Source organism: Macrobrachium rosenbergii, chromosome 14, assembly GCF_040412425.1.
Source record: "Macrobrachium rosenbergii isolate ZJJX-2024 chromosome 14, ASM4041242v1, whole genome shotgun sequence".
NCBI lineage: Eukaryota > Metazoa > Arthropoda > Malacostraca > Decapoda > Palaemonidae > Macrobrachium > Macrobrachium rosenbergii.
This window is the reverse complement of record NC_089754.1, coordinates 184,936-199,651: the sequence shown is the minus strand read 5'-3', so window position 1 is coordinate 199,651 and position 14,716 is coordinate 184,936. Positions and strand designations below refer to the sequence as shown.

The 14,716-nt window shown below is 39.5% G+C and overlaps 3 protein-coding genes across 3 annotated transcripts; 1 reads left to right on the top strand and 2 right to left on the bottom strand.

Moving 5' to 3' along the window:
• Positions 1-1,419: 1,419 nt before the first annotated feature.
• On the bottom strand, positions 1,420-1,788 carry LOC136845646 (uncharacterized). The gene has a single exon (XM_067115795.1). The coding sequence runs from the start codon at positions 1,786-1,788 to the stop codon at positions 1,420-1,422; it is 369 nt and encodes a 122-aa protein (XP_066971896.1).
• A 206-nt stretch (positions 1,789-1,994) lies between these two features.
• On the bottom strand, positions 1,995-2,696 carry LOC136845645 (KRAB-A domain-containing protein 2-like). Its single transcript, XM_067115794.1, has one exon. The coding sequence runs from the start codon at positions 2,694-2,696 to the stop codon at positions 1,995-1,997; it is 702 nt and encodes a 233-aa protein (XP_066971895.1).
• A 9,199-nt stretch (positions 2,697-11,895) lies between these two features.
• On the top strand, positions 11,896-13,248 carry LOC136845643 (axoneme-associated protein mst101(1)-like). Its single transcript, XM_067115793.1, has 2 exons — positions 11,896-12,217; positions 13,043-13,248. The coding sequence occupies exons 1-2, from the start codon at positions 11,896-11,898 to the stop codon at positions 13,246-13,248; spliced, it is 528 nt and encodes a 175-aa protein (XP_066971894.1).
• Positions 13,249-14,716: the final 1,468 nt, after the last annotated feature.

Genomic DNA, 14,716 nt, shown 5'->3' with positions numbered 1-14,716 from the left:
AAATGTATGGCAAATTATCTAAACCTGATTGAAAATATAACTAATCTTATTCATAGGACGAATAACATTCACTGAATGATAGATAATTTGACCACGTGCTCTTCATCACTTCACAAAATACATCTGGTCACGAAAACCTAAGTTCAAAATGGCTACGAAATTCAACAAGAATTTCTTTACAGAGTAATCACTAAATACGAATAATAATGTTCATAAACAATAGATTACTTGGCAAAACACTCCAAGTAATTCAATACCTTACCCTGCTCACCAAATAACTTTGGACACGTGCCAGCTACACTATAATGACTTTAAAGCCATCCATCACCAACGTGAACTTTATCGCAAATTATCTTTAACATCCAAAAATCCTTTGTGAATCGTTATGGCATCCGGTTCGAAGGACCAAAGCAAAGTACTACTATAACTAGCAAAGAATGTGGTGAAACTTTAAAGTTTTAGGCCCACATTCGGTACGATTTCATTCAACCTTAAGCCCTCCTGCACTAACTTTGAATGAGACCAAGTTACAGTGCTGAGGAGTTTACTAACTTACTTAAATATACCATGAAGTCGAGAAACATTGCATTTTTATCCAACAAAAGTGCAGTTAAGAAACAATCAACTATATTTCCTGGACCAATTCTGTTTTGGGTGATGCCACACGGGTTCACAAATACGCATTTAAAAAGTTTAACACATATAATTAATATTTAAAGAACACAACAATCATCCGAGTTACATTAAGAAGCAAGAAAACATTAACACATTACTGCAAAATTAACAAAACGTTACGTTACTTCGATAGAGGAAAACATAAATGGCCAAAAATAGGGATTTCAGAATATTCTTATGAAGAAATTACTGCAATGGCGACGACAATTCACGAGGTGATGGGGCTGGATTTTACGAGAACTTCTTCTATTACTTGCCTTTCTGGAGTTTGCTGCTAAACAGGCAGAGCTTCACGTTCACACCCTAGAAGAAAACTTGGGAGGAGTACATCGCATAACACAGTTGTCACATCTACAAAACTACAGGGTTACGCAACAAACATCAACTAAAAAAAACAAACATTAAGTACTCTAATCGTAACCCAACATACAAAAAAAGGGGTTTCGTCCAGAAGGCAAGCTTAAACCACTGGCATGTGCCCTTACAATAAGAAAACAACATATATATTCTCCACAAGAAGTAGTTTGACAACACTGTAATCATACGTCATCTGATTTTATAGAGATGGATAAAATTTGCAAAAAAGGAGTTTTATTACTTTAAATATCAATGTACTAATTTATACCAACTCATTGCTATAGTTAATATAATAAAACTTCTTCTGTGGAGCAATAATAATCATAACGTTTTTTCATAGAAACTGGGAAATACATCAAAATAAGTATTCAAGAAAACTAGGAAATTTTATTCAAGGGGAATAAATGGCAATTTTTGATAAAGGTCATCAAAACACCATAATATGGGGGTGTAAATGTCGTCAGCACCAGGCCCCGACTTCTTTGATTTCCCCAGTTTACGTAGCTCTCGCCTAAATTGACTACGGATGGATTCTATTTTTTTCTTCACTTCAGAAGCAGTAACAGATAATCCACTTCTATTCATTCCCGCCGTTATTTCATTGATGGCCGCGACACGTTTGTTCCTATCCTTGTACACATCAGCCTTGACATTCCATAAGCATGGATTTTGCCGGTATAGTTCTATTAGTAGCAGAGTCTCTTTTTCTGTCCCAGTGGCAACTTTTTTCTCCTTGACTGAGGTACTGCTGGCCATGTTAACAGGACAATTGAGACCTAGTGAACTGACGGACTTTGAAAATCCTGTAACCAAGTGACTTTGTTCATCATGTGCCTGGCAGCATCGTATACTTCGACACCAGACAGTGTGTGACGTTTCGATGCTGGGAACACGGACAGTGTCCGGTACACCACTTGGTGCTCGCTTCTGACGTCATCAGCGAGCCTTTTCGCTTTCCACTGCTAGTTGGTAACAATTATATCCGTCGAACAAGTTTGCATGCGCTGGATGATTTCTTGTGGTAATGAAGACGTAGCTAAACCCACTTTGGCATCACAACCAAACATTGCTGTGTATGGTGCCCTACCTATTCCAGAATGAAAGCTCGAGTTCTTTTGAAATTGCACAAACTTGATGCCAATGGACCAGTCATTGGTGTCGTTATCGCCCATCCAAGCCACCAACATATCCTTAATGTCTCCATTAGCACGCTCCACAGAGCCTTGACTCTGTGGGTGACGAGGTTTACCGTGTACCATGACAAGTCTCGGCCAGAAAAGTTTCAATTCCGTAATTACTTCAGCCGTAAATTCAGTACCATTGTCACTTTGTAGGATGGAGGGTGCACCTATCAAAAGAAAAATATCCAACAAATTATGAGCAACTTCTGCAGCGCGCTTGGAAGTCAAAGCTCTGAGAATAACAAACTTAGTGAGGTGATCCTGGTACACCAATATCCACTTGAATGCATGCTGGGACATTGATTGCATATCGATAAGATCAACTTGAGCCCCAGATGCAAATTCGTTTTCAGAATAGGACGAACTACGACCTTTCGTTCGTGGACGTTTATGTTTCTTTTGACATTCATAACAGTAGGATTTAAACAGCTCTATGGCGTCGCGTGTAACGTTGACATACTTCTTACCAATCTCTTTCACCATTCGGTCACGACCACTGTGGCCTGTTGCAATATGTGCGCGTTTGATAACATCATACGTATCTTCAATGCTGACATAGTACATTAGTTGTTGCTCAGGGTTGCTTCTTCTTTTGATCAATTTCTCAACAAAGAAATAATAAAAAACAATTACAGTAAAATAGTAATAGCAATTAAAGTAAAATTGTATTTTTTTTTTTTTTTTCTTATATCAAAGGAGAAAGAAAATTAAATTACTTTTGAAGAAGGTAGTACTCCTGACGAGTTTTTGCAGTCGTTTGTGCAGCAGCTGCTTTCACATTTTCAATAATTTGAAAGCATTGCTCTTTCGGTATGAAGATTTTTTTTATCACTTCATGCTTCTTGTAGAGTTCTGTTTTGAATTTATCTTCGAATGATTCAGTCATTTTGTCTAGATTCTGAAAATTAAGCCGGAGTACAAAATTATATTATTTTAAAGGAAAACAACAGGTAGTATACGATAAATATAAGTTATTATAGATTACGTTAATCTAAGTATGAAAAATTGATAGCAATTTAAATAAAACATTACAATAATATGGTAAAAACAGAAAAAAGGGGGAGGGTTATTACCACTGTGTTGGAGAGGGCAGGTGGAGGCGGACTGAGGAGGGAGGTAAGGTAGAAAAAGAAGAAAAGTCTGGAGTGAAGCCTTAAGTGTCTGAAGATTGACGCGAAGCATTGGAGGGAGTATTGAAGATAGTTAACTGATGAGAAGTACTTTGATTGTTTAGTTCCGGCCTAATGTGGTGTATAACTAGCGATTCAAGATTTTAAACATAATTTGAAGCATTACGCGTGTTGACTGAAACCTTGTCAGGCAACTAGTGTAATACAGAGCCCTTAATTTCAGCCATTACGTGAAATGACTAAAAATTTTAGTCATTACGCATAACGGCTAATGGTCACAACCATTACGTGAAATGACTAAAAGTTTTAGTCATTACGCGTAATGACTGATTACGCATGTTGACTGTAACATACATACATATATATAATGTATGCATATTGATTTTTATAGGTGCTTGTTAATCTCTTTGTTCGTATTGAACTTTTACCATATGATCAGTCTTGGAGGTTCCCAATATGAGTATTGATAAAAATGTATTTCCATAATTATATGTTTGAGTAAATACTGTTTTGAATCAGTGTGAGTCAACAATGAAATGGCAGTTTTCGACCCTTTCCACTTCGGTTCCCTTATAAACCCAGCAGGTAAGAATATGAAATAAAAAAAAAGGTTTCGGAATTTCGTACAACAGGTGGTCGAAAGTAATGGTGGTTAAGAGAGCTCTCCTTCGTGTCTGAATTGCGGACTTTCTCCGTTTGTTGATCAGGTGACTCGGCACTCGTTGTGTCTAGTGTATGACAGACACTGCCACATCGACAACCTGGACGAGTAGAGAGAGAAGGGGGAAGACGCAGTGTTATGAGTGTCATTAGGAAACTGGTTGAAATAGAGTTGACGGAACTGCAAACTAGTTTGTCTTTGTCTTCTTCAGTAGAGGTTTTATTACCATCTATGGTGTTGCAAGTATGTATCAGCTCACCCTCTGCTCACCCTTGCTTGTTAATTCTGGTCTATGGTTTCTGCTCACCGCCACAACCACGGCATCATTGTAAAGGAATTTTGAATCATATTCTCCAGTTGTAGAACAGTGATGTAACATAGATGGTAGTAGTAATTGATAATAATAATAATAATAATAATTATATGCTTCACTCTTGTCATTATTTAAATCTTGTCCGTTGTAAAGACCGCGTGTGTGATGTGGCCTGCCAGAGACCAGCAAAAGCGCTCCGTTCTCTTCGTGAGTCATCTGACGAGAGGAACAATGGCTCTAAGGAAAACAACTTCTCCCATACGACTTTTATACATATTTCTCTGTAACCATTATTGTGACAGCTCACTTATGATCACCACTACTTGCATTGCTATGCAAGCGCTCCGATTATGTACTCATAATATTCAACTGAATCTTCTGTATCAGATTGTATGTATGTTTCTGTCTGTGAAGACGTCAGACGTCTCTTCGATTTCGCATCAATCACGTCATGCATTATTACATTCTTTAATGTATCGGGTTTCTCATGTAAATGTTCACATGTAGAATTTTGTGGCCTGTCCACCGATATGTATTTCATCATTGTACGTTTATTATGTCTCAAAATTACCATTTGCTTGTTTGTCAACAAACACATGCCTGAAACCTAATCCCTGTTTCAGTCTGTCAAAGAATAGTAACTACGTTGCGGCTCTCACCAGCCGATAACTTCTGTGAAGATTCTGTACGTAAATCAGTAAGGAACCAGTCTTAAACTAGACAACACCCAGCCTTCATGTCACTCAGTACTCTTCCTTACACCGTTGCCAACTCTCTCTCTCTCTCTCTCTCTCTCTCTCTCTCTCTCTCTCTCTCTCTCTCTCTCTCTCTCTCTCTCTCTGTTTTGCTCCAGTGGAAGTCATGTAAAACGCTGTTTATATAATTTAATTTTCGTTCCACGACATTTTCCTCTTATAAAATCACCGTCCATTAAGATCGTATCGTGTCTTTTTTGATATTTCCTTTAGCTCGCGCATTCCTAGTCTGCCTGCCCTCATTCTCTTTGGAATTTTAATGTACCTGGCTGAAATGCTTGGGGATAATATGTTTCATGCTGTTACTGTATATGTATATATATATATATATATATATATATATATATATATATATATATATATATATATATATATATATATAATGATATACTCACACATTATATATAACTTATGTCATGCATGCATAGAGGTCTTATCGTTGATTCAGCAGTCAGATTGCGATTACGAAAAGCTGGTAACCTCAGTTATGTTGGGTTGCTAGCCCAATTATGACCCATTAATCTTTGCATTAAGTTGGTAAGATCTTTTGTGAACTATGAGACAGATACATCCCCCCTTCCTTCCTCCCCCACCAACCCCCCTCTTTTATGCAGGCTTGGTCCAGCATCAGTGTGTAGACTCTCATACTTGAATTCCGTTAGATGAAAGCCAAACCTTCCACACATTCCGTTTTGTGTTTGGCGACTATTGAATCAAAGTCTTCCATTCTTTCTATTTGCAATATACAACATGAGTAATAAAAAGTTAAGTATGCCTTAGTTTTACCAGACCACTGAGCTGATTAACAGCTCTCCTAGGGCTGGTATACTTAGTTTTACCAGACCACTGAGCTGATTAACAGCTCTCCTAGGATTAGACTTATTTTACGTGGCTAAGAACCAATTGGTTACTTAGCAATGGGACCTACAGCTTATTTTTGGAATCCGAACCACATTATAGTGAGAAATTAATTTATATCACCAGAAATAAATTCCTCTAACTCTTCATCAGCCAGCCGGTGAATTAAACTCCGGCCCATCGAGTGACAGTCCGCAGCTCTACCGACTCACCCAACGAAGAGCTGTGAGTAATAAAGAAACAACAAATGCTTCATAAGTAAGAGCAAGGAAAACATCGTGTTTGTAACGTCTCTCGAGTCAATAAGCACAACAACTTCAAGCGAAGCCGAGTTTGCTCTGGGTGTTGTTGTCATGAAAGGTACTGTAGAGAGAGGCCCAACAAGAGTTCCTTGGAAATGACGGTGTTCTGGCACAGTCAGAGGAAGCTTGTCTCTCTTGTTTCCCAATGCGCATCTACACTGTCTGAGGCTGCATTTTCCTTTGACTTATCACCTTGGGTGTTGTTGCCGTGGGATGATGGCTACGCTGAAGTTTGACGGATATAAAGCAATTTTCCTTTTTCTCTTTTGATGATTTTAATGTTTGTATATATGTGTTCGTTAACTGACACGTCATACTGAACGAGGTTAAATCTGTATATATTAGTGTATGAATGATTTAGAATGCTAGATTACTGGTGTATTCCTCTTGAGGAAGAGATATATATTCATATATATATATATATATATATATATATATATATATATATATATATAATATATATATATATAAACAGTCATACTGAAATTTTCTTGGTATGCAGCTAAGTCAAATTCATGTATGATGTATGTGTATAGTTTGATGTTGACATTTTCATATTCCCGCTTCGAGCCAACCTTATGCACGTATGTAATATATATGTATATATATGTGTGTATATATTATATATATATATATATATATATATATATATATATATGTGTGTGTGTGTGTGTGTGTGTATATATATATATATAAATATATATATATATATATATATATATATATATATATATATATATATATATATATATATATATATATATATATAAACTGCTGTTCGCCCTCTATGCATATTGTAGGAATATCATTCTGACAAAGAGGGAAGGCGGCTTTATATCGGCCGGGTTAGGCTGGGCATTTAAAAAAGTAACGTCCTTACAAGGAATAGGTAGCATTAGGGGCCTAAGTTAAAGTTAAGTATATCTTAGTTTAACCAGACCACTGAGCTGATTAACAGCTCTCCTAGGGCTGGCCTGAAGGATTAGATTTTATTTTTACGTGGCTAAGAACCAATTGGTTACCTAGCAACGGGACCTACAGCTTATTGTGGAATCCGAACCACATTATAGCGAGAAATGAATTTCTATCACCAGAAACAAATTCCTCTTGTTCTTCACTGGCCGGTCGGAGATTCGAACTCGCGACCAACAAAGTGGTAGCCAAGAACGGAACCCCTTCACCCAGCATGTATATATTAAGTGTATGAATGATTTAGAATGCTAGATTACTAGTGTATTCCTCTTGAGGAAGAGTTATATATATATATATATATATATATATATATATATATATATATATATATATATATATATATATATATATATATATATATATATATATTCATCTGAAATTTTCTTTGGTATGCAGCTAAGTCAAATTCATGTATGATGTATGTGTATAGTTTGATGTTGACATTTTCATATTCCCGCTTGAGCCAACCTTATGCACGTATATAATATATATGTATATATATGTGTATATATTATATATATATATATATATATATATATATATATGTGTGTGTGTGTGTGTGTTTGTGTGTATATATATATATATATATATATATATATATATATATATATATATATATATATATAAACTGCTGTTCGCCCTCTATATTGTGAATATCATTCTGACAAAGAGGGGAAGGCGGCTTTATATCGGCCGGGTTAGGCTGGGCATTTAAAAAGTAACGTCCTTAGAAGGAATAGGTAGCATTAGGGGCCTAAAACCCATAGGGAAAGTTTCACCAAGTAACCTCTATTGAAGGTGGTCTTAAGCTCCCTTTTTCCCTGTTCTATGTTCAGTGAGTGTTTTAACAACATTTCAGACTGCCTGAGGCATAAAGACACTGTTGCTCTCCGCTGCCCTCTTTTTGACCGAAAGAGGTCGCAGAGAGAGAACCCCAGGGACATGCATTGTGTGTACTACTGTCTTGTACTTACCCTCTGTCTCCATTAGTGAATTGGGAAGATGGCAATTATCAAGCCTTCCAATCGTCAGGAAACGTCCGGAGTAAGTTGAAAATTTGCCAAAGTTTTGTCGATTCGCTAATCTCTCTGTCTGTATTTCCATTTATTTGTTTTCCCTCTTCTTCACCATCTACAATAACCCATATCAGCAATTTACTTTTATGAAGTCTAGATTAAGAATAATTTATATTGCTTAGTGACATTCAGCTATTCCCGTGAAGTATATAGGAATTAGGGAAGCTTAGATAAGTAATGTACAGCATTTAGACAGCCTTGTGTCTAGATCCCATTGTTCAGAAGAGGAATAGCCTTCGTCAGAGCCCTTCAGTGGCGCAATGCGGCCACAACAACTAATTAATATTTCAAAACCTTATTCACCTTATAAAAATACCACTGCCACTATAATGTGAGAAGGTACTAGCAACAAGATAAATTTCCAAGTGTGGGAGAGTCAAATCAAGGGGGTTATTGAAAGATGGCAAAAAAAAAAAGCTATAATTTTATTACAATAATTAAAACACAGAAATGATTACCCAGACCTCAAAATTAACATAAATGTATGAAAAACCAAAACACCCTTAAATTATAAAAAACCAGTCACACTAATTAAGATAGGATACAACACTTTCAACCCAAAAGGAGAGGGGGTCCAGAAAGGAGAAGATTATTCAGAAAGACAGAATATCCTAACAAAATACCCTCTAAAATGCTTAATCTCCTCTTAGATGAGTGCACTAATCCCCACATCTGGAGATACACATCAAGCCGTGATCAGATTATAACTTGATTCCGTAAGTCCACAAAAGCTATGGTTAACGGAAGGGTAAAACGTCAACAAGGTACACAGGGCTGCATCAGAGGGACAGTGGTCATGATGTATCAACAAAAATGGATAATAGGGGTTTTACCTGCTCACAGAGAGTATCCCCAGGCTATTACGAGGCCGAGGGCTTAAGCAGAATAATACTGAAGAACAACAGAAGGGCATAAGAATGCAGGGATCCAAAATCTTGAAATAATCCAAATATTTAAATACTCTCAAGGCAGGCCAAGATAACACTCCTCACCAGCCCAAGACTCCCAGACAACACCTCTGGAAAGCCCACTGGACTCGTTATGGACACACAAACAAGCTTGGAAGAAAACACAAACATTAGTAAACGAAAAACCAGACAATAGATGGCGGTGAGGAGGAACTAAAAATTAATCAAAATAACACTTTACAAAAACATCCACTTAAACCAATAAGCTGAATTAATGAAATTACAGTGGATACTGACACCTTTTACCAGTGTAAGATATAATCCGTTGTGTTAAAACCTTACTGAAGCAAAGGGAAAATTGACTGCGTCCGAAGTTGGACGATGTTCAAGTAATTTCGTAGCTAACTACATATTCTTTGTGTTGGGGTTTTCTTCTCGACTGGCAACCTTATTCAATTAATAATAGTCTGTCTTTGAGGTTAAATTTCAGCTTTAAATGACAGGTTACGTGTGTTCTTGGCACTCAGGGCCTCAGAAATTACGTTAATCAAGTAATAAACTCATAAGCCAAGCCTCACACGTAACAATATATATATACATATATTTAATATACATATATATATATATATATATATATATATATATATATATATATATATATAAACTTAACTCATTGTCTTTATTCTGTATTCCAGACTTGCATAAGAAATTATGAAAAAAAGATTGTTAGAAATGGTAACATACCAAAGAAATATTGTGTTCTCAAATCCCGTATGCAAAAACCACCTTCATTTGTAGACCAACAGAGATACTAGTAGTGCGATAATAGCAGAATATCGTAGGCTGCTATATTCATGGCAGTCATGTGGTGATTTGACAAGACAATGACCCCTACACACACCCATGTGAAGAGCCCAATCTAACGGTATGTGTCCATATTTTATAATCCGTCGCTTTGTGAAGTGAATAGCGTCTGCCCTATTAATTAATATTGATGTTCTATGAAGTTGTGATTTTATTTCTGCCTTTCATAAAGTAGATTTATTAAAATTTGTTTCCTTGGCCAGTGAGCTGTGTTCCTCATTAGGGTGTTTGCAGCGTATCAAAAGATATGAAGATAACACATGCAATAAAATGAACCCCCTTTGCAAGAAACTTCCGTTTGTGTGTTAGTTTTTTTGAGGCAAAATCTCGACCATCATATCATTTAATGTCCAACAGGTTTGCTCACTGTGTCATGATACTTCCTATCTATACCACAGGTTTCACAACTTCATCTTACCCCACTCGCTTTAGGGTCTTCGTATGATGCAATGCTGTTTTTGCCAGAACGCTAAGGTTTGTTGCAAGTTTCGATCAAGTTGGGTATTTTATGAAGCAATCATAAGCAACGATCAGAATCCTCTTATGTCACGGTTTTGTAACTACGCATATATGAATAGTTCCATAGCACAGCATAATCTAATTACTCACTACAACAGTGATTTTAAAAGCCCGCAACTTGGCGTTCAGTTGCACATCACAGCGTAGTCTTGTTCACTCACAGCATAACCTGCTCCAATATTGAACTTCGTGTGATACCGCACCAAATAAATACTAGTGGTTTCACAGGATATTTCGGTAACTGCGAAATACCAGTCCAATGGCTGCTCAGCAAAGCGCGATCTAGTGAAGTTTTATGGTGTATTTATTATGTGGGCATCAGTATGAAGCCTAGCATGTATTTCTCTTTGATGTCGAGGATAACTCCAAAGCGCGCTGTCCATCTACTTGGCTTCTTTGTATTCCAGACATCTCCAAACCATTTTTTTTGTCTATCACATGTATCGTAAGCGTCTCCATATCTGAAGGCACTTCGGGTACCATACGATTTATATTTAAGATTTTAATGTGAATTTAGGGCATTCCTTGGATGTGTGGGGCGTTCCATGAGTATGAATATTTAGCTGCTTTTGTAGTTATTGGCCATTCCACGAACGTTTGAATATTTCGTGACCATTTGGTTATTCCATGATTATTATTAAAGGCCTCAAGTAGTTGGTCATTGGGTTTTAAAGGAGAAAAACTGTATGAATGTATCAAGGTGCAGGTTAATCAAATAGTTGAGATTAAAAAGGCTGAAGGAGGATAAGGCAAGAGAGGAATGGGCTGCTGAAAGAGGTCCAGAAACAAAAGATATTAGCAGAGGTAAGCAATTAGCAGAGGATGCAGCCAGAAGAGATAAGTAGCAGAGGATTCCAGAAGAGTAAGCAGAGGATGCAGCCAGAAGAGATAAGCAACTAGCAGAGGATGCAGCCAGAAGAGATAAGCAATAGCAGAGGATGCAGCCAGAAGAGATAATAGCAGAGGATGCAGCCAGAAGAGATAAGCAACTAGCAGAGGATGCAGCCAGAAGAGATAAGCAACTAGCAGAGGTGCAGCCAGAAGAGATAAGCAACTAGCAGAGAGGATGCAGCCAGAAGAGATAAGCAACTAGCAGAGGATGCAGCCAGAAGAGATAAGCAACTAGCAGAGGATGCAGCCAGAAGAGATAAGCAACTAGCAGAGGATGCAGCCAGAAGAGATAAGCAACTAGCAGAGGATGCAGCCAGAAGAGATAAGCAACTAGCAGAGGATGCAGCCAGAAGAGATAAGTAACTAGCAGAGAATGCAGCCAGAAGAGGCAAAGCAGAGGATGCAGCCAGAAGAGATAAGCAACTAGCAGAGGATGCAGCCAGAAGAGAAACTAGCAGAGGATGCAGCCAGAAGAGATAAGCAACTAGCAGAGGATGCAGCCAGAAGAGATAAGCAACTAGCAGAGGATGCATCCAGAAGAGATAAAACTAGCAGAGGATGCAGCCAGAAGAGATTAGCAGAGGATGCAGCCAGAAGAGATAAGCAACTAGCAGAGGATGCAGCCAGAAGAGATAAGCAACTAGCAGAGGATGCAGCCAGAAGAGATGGCAGAGGAAGCCAAGATAAGCAAGCAGAGGATGCAGCCAGAAGAGATGCAGAGGATGCAAAGAGGATGCAGCCAGAAGAGATAACAGGCTAGCAGAGGATGCAGCCAGAAGAGATAAGCAACTAGCAGAGGATGCAGCCAGAAGAGATAAGCAACTAGCAGAGGATGCAGCCAGAAGAGATAAGCAAGCAGAGAGGATGCAGCCAGAAGAGATAAGCAACTAGCAGAGGATGCAGCCAGAAGAGATAAGCAACTAGCAGAAGGATGCAGCCAGAAGAGATAAGCAACTAGCAGAGGATGCAGCCAGAAGAGATAAGCTACAGCAGAGGATGCAGCCAGAAGAGATAAGCAACTAGCAGAGGATGCAGCCAGAAGAGATAAGCAACTAGCAGAGGATGCAGCCAGAAGAGATAAGTAGCAGATAGCAAAGGAAGCCAGAAGAGATAAGCAACTAGCAGAGGATGCAGCCAGAAGAGAGCAACTAGCAGAGGATGCAGCCCAGAAGAGATAAGCAACTAGCAGAGGATGCATCCAGAAGAGATAAGCAGCAGAAGAGATAAGCAAGCAGAGGATGCAGCCAGAAGAGATAAGCAACTGCAGAGGATGCAGCCAGAAGAGATAAGAGCAGAGGATGCAGCCAGAAGAGATAAGCAACTAGCAGAGGATGCAGCCAGAAGAGATAAGCAACTAGCAGAGGATGCAGCCAGAAGAGATAAGCAACAGCAGAGGATGCAGCCAGAATAGATAAGCAACAGCAGAGGATGCAGCCAGAAGAGATAAGCAACTAGCAGAGGATGCAGCCAGAAGAGATAAGCAACTAGCAGAGGATGCAGCCAGAAGAGAGCAGAGGATGCAGCCAGAAGAGATAAGCAACTAGCAGAGGATGCAGCCAGAAGAGATAAGATACTAGCAGAGGATGCAGCCAGAAGAGATAAGCTAGCAGAGGATGCAGCCAGAAGAGATAAGCAAGCAGAGGAAGCCAGAAGAGATAAGCAACTAGCAGAGGATGCAGCCAGAAGAGATAAGCAACTAGCAGAGGATGCAGCCAGAAGAGATAAGCAGCTAGCAGAGGATGCAGCCAGAAGAGATAAGATAGCAGAATGCAGCCAGAAGAGATAAGCAAGCAGAGGATGCAGCCAGAAGAGATAAGCAACTAGCAGAGGATGCAGCCAGAAGAGATAAGCAGCTAGCAAAGGATGCAGCCAGAAGAGATAAATAACTAGCAGAGGATGCAGCCAGAAGAGATAAATAACTAGCAGAGGATGCAGCCAGAAGAGATGCAGCCAGAAGAGATAAGCAACTAGCAGAGGATGCAGCCAGAAGAGATAAGCAACTAGCAGAGGATGCAGCCAGAAGAGATAAGCAACTAGCAGAGGATGCAGCCAGAAGAGATAAGCAACTAGCAGAGGATGCAGCCAGAAGAGATAAGCAACTAGCAGAGGATGCAGCCAGAAGAGATAAGCAACTAGCAGAGGATGCAGCCAGAAGAGATAAGCAACTAGCAGAGGATGCAGCCAGAAGAGATAAGCAGCTAGCAGAGGATGCAGCCAGAAGAGATAAGCAACTAGCAGAGGATGCAGCCAGAAGAGATAAGCAACTAGCAGAGGATGCAGCCAGAAGAGATAAGCAGCTAGCAGAGGATGCAGCCAGAAGAGATAAGCAACTAGCAGAGGATGCAGCCAGAAGAGATAAGCAACTAGCAGAGGATGCAGCCAGAAGAGATAAGCAGCAACTAGCAGAGGATGCAGCCAGAAGAGATAAGCAACTAGCAGAGGATGCAGCCAGAAGAGATAAGCAGAGGATGCAGCCTACAAGCAGAGGATGCAGCCAGAAGAGATAAGCAACTAGCAGAGGATGCAGCCAGAAGAGATAAGCAAGCAGAGGATGCAGCCAGAAGAGATAAGCAACTAGCAGAGGATGCAGCCAGAAGAGATAAGCCAGCAGAGGATGCAGCCAGAAGAGCACCAGCAGAGGATGCAGCCAGAAGAGATAAGCAACCAGCAGAGGATGCAGCCAGAAGAGAAGCAACTAGCAGAGGATGCAGCCAGAAGAGATAAGCAACTAGCAGAGGATGCAGCCAGAAGAGATAAGCAACTAGCAGAGGATGCAGCCAGAAGAGATAAGCAACTAGCAGAGGATGCAGCCAGAAGAGATAAGCCAGAAGAGATAAGCACTAGCAGAGGATGCAGAAGAAATAAGAGGATGCAGCCAGAAGAGATAAGCAACTAGCAGAGGATGCAGCCAGAAGAGATAAGCAACTAGCAGAGGATGCAGCCAGAAGAGATAAGCAACTAGCAGAGGATGCAGCCAGAAGAGATAAGCAACTAGCAGAGGATGCAGCCAGAAGAGATAAGCAGCTAGCAGAGGATGCAGCCAGAAGAGATAAGCAGCAGAGGATGCAGCCAGAAGAGATAAGCAACTAGCAGAGGATGCAGCCAGAAGAGATAAGCAACTAGCAGAGGATGCAGCCAGAAGAGATAAGCAACTAGCAGAGGATGCAGCCAGAAGAGATAAGCAACTAGCAGAGGATGCAGCCAGAAGAGATAAGCAACTAGCAGAGGATGCAGCCAGAAGAGATAAGCAACTA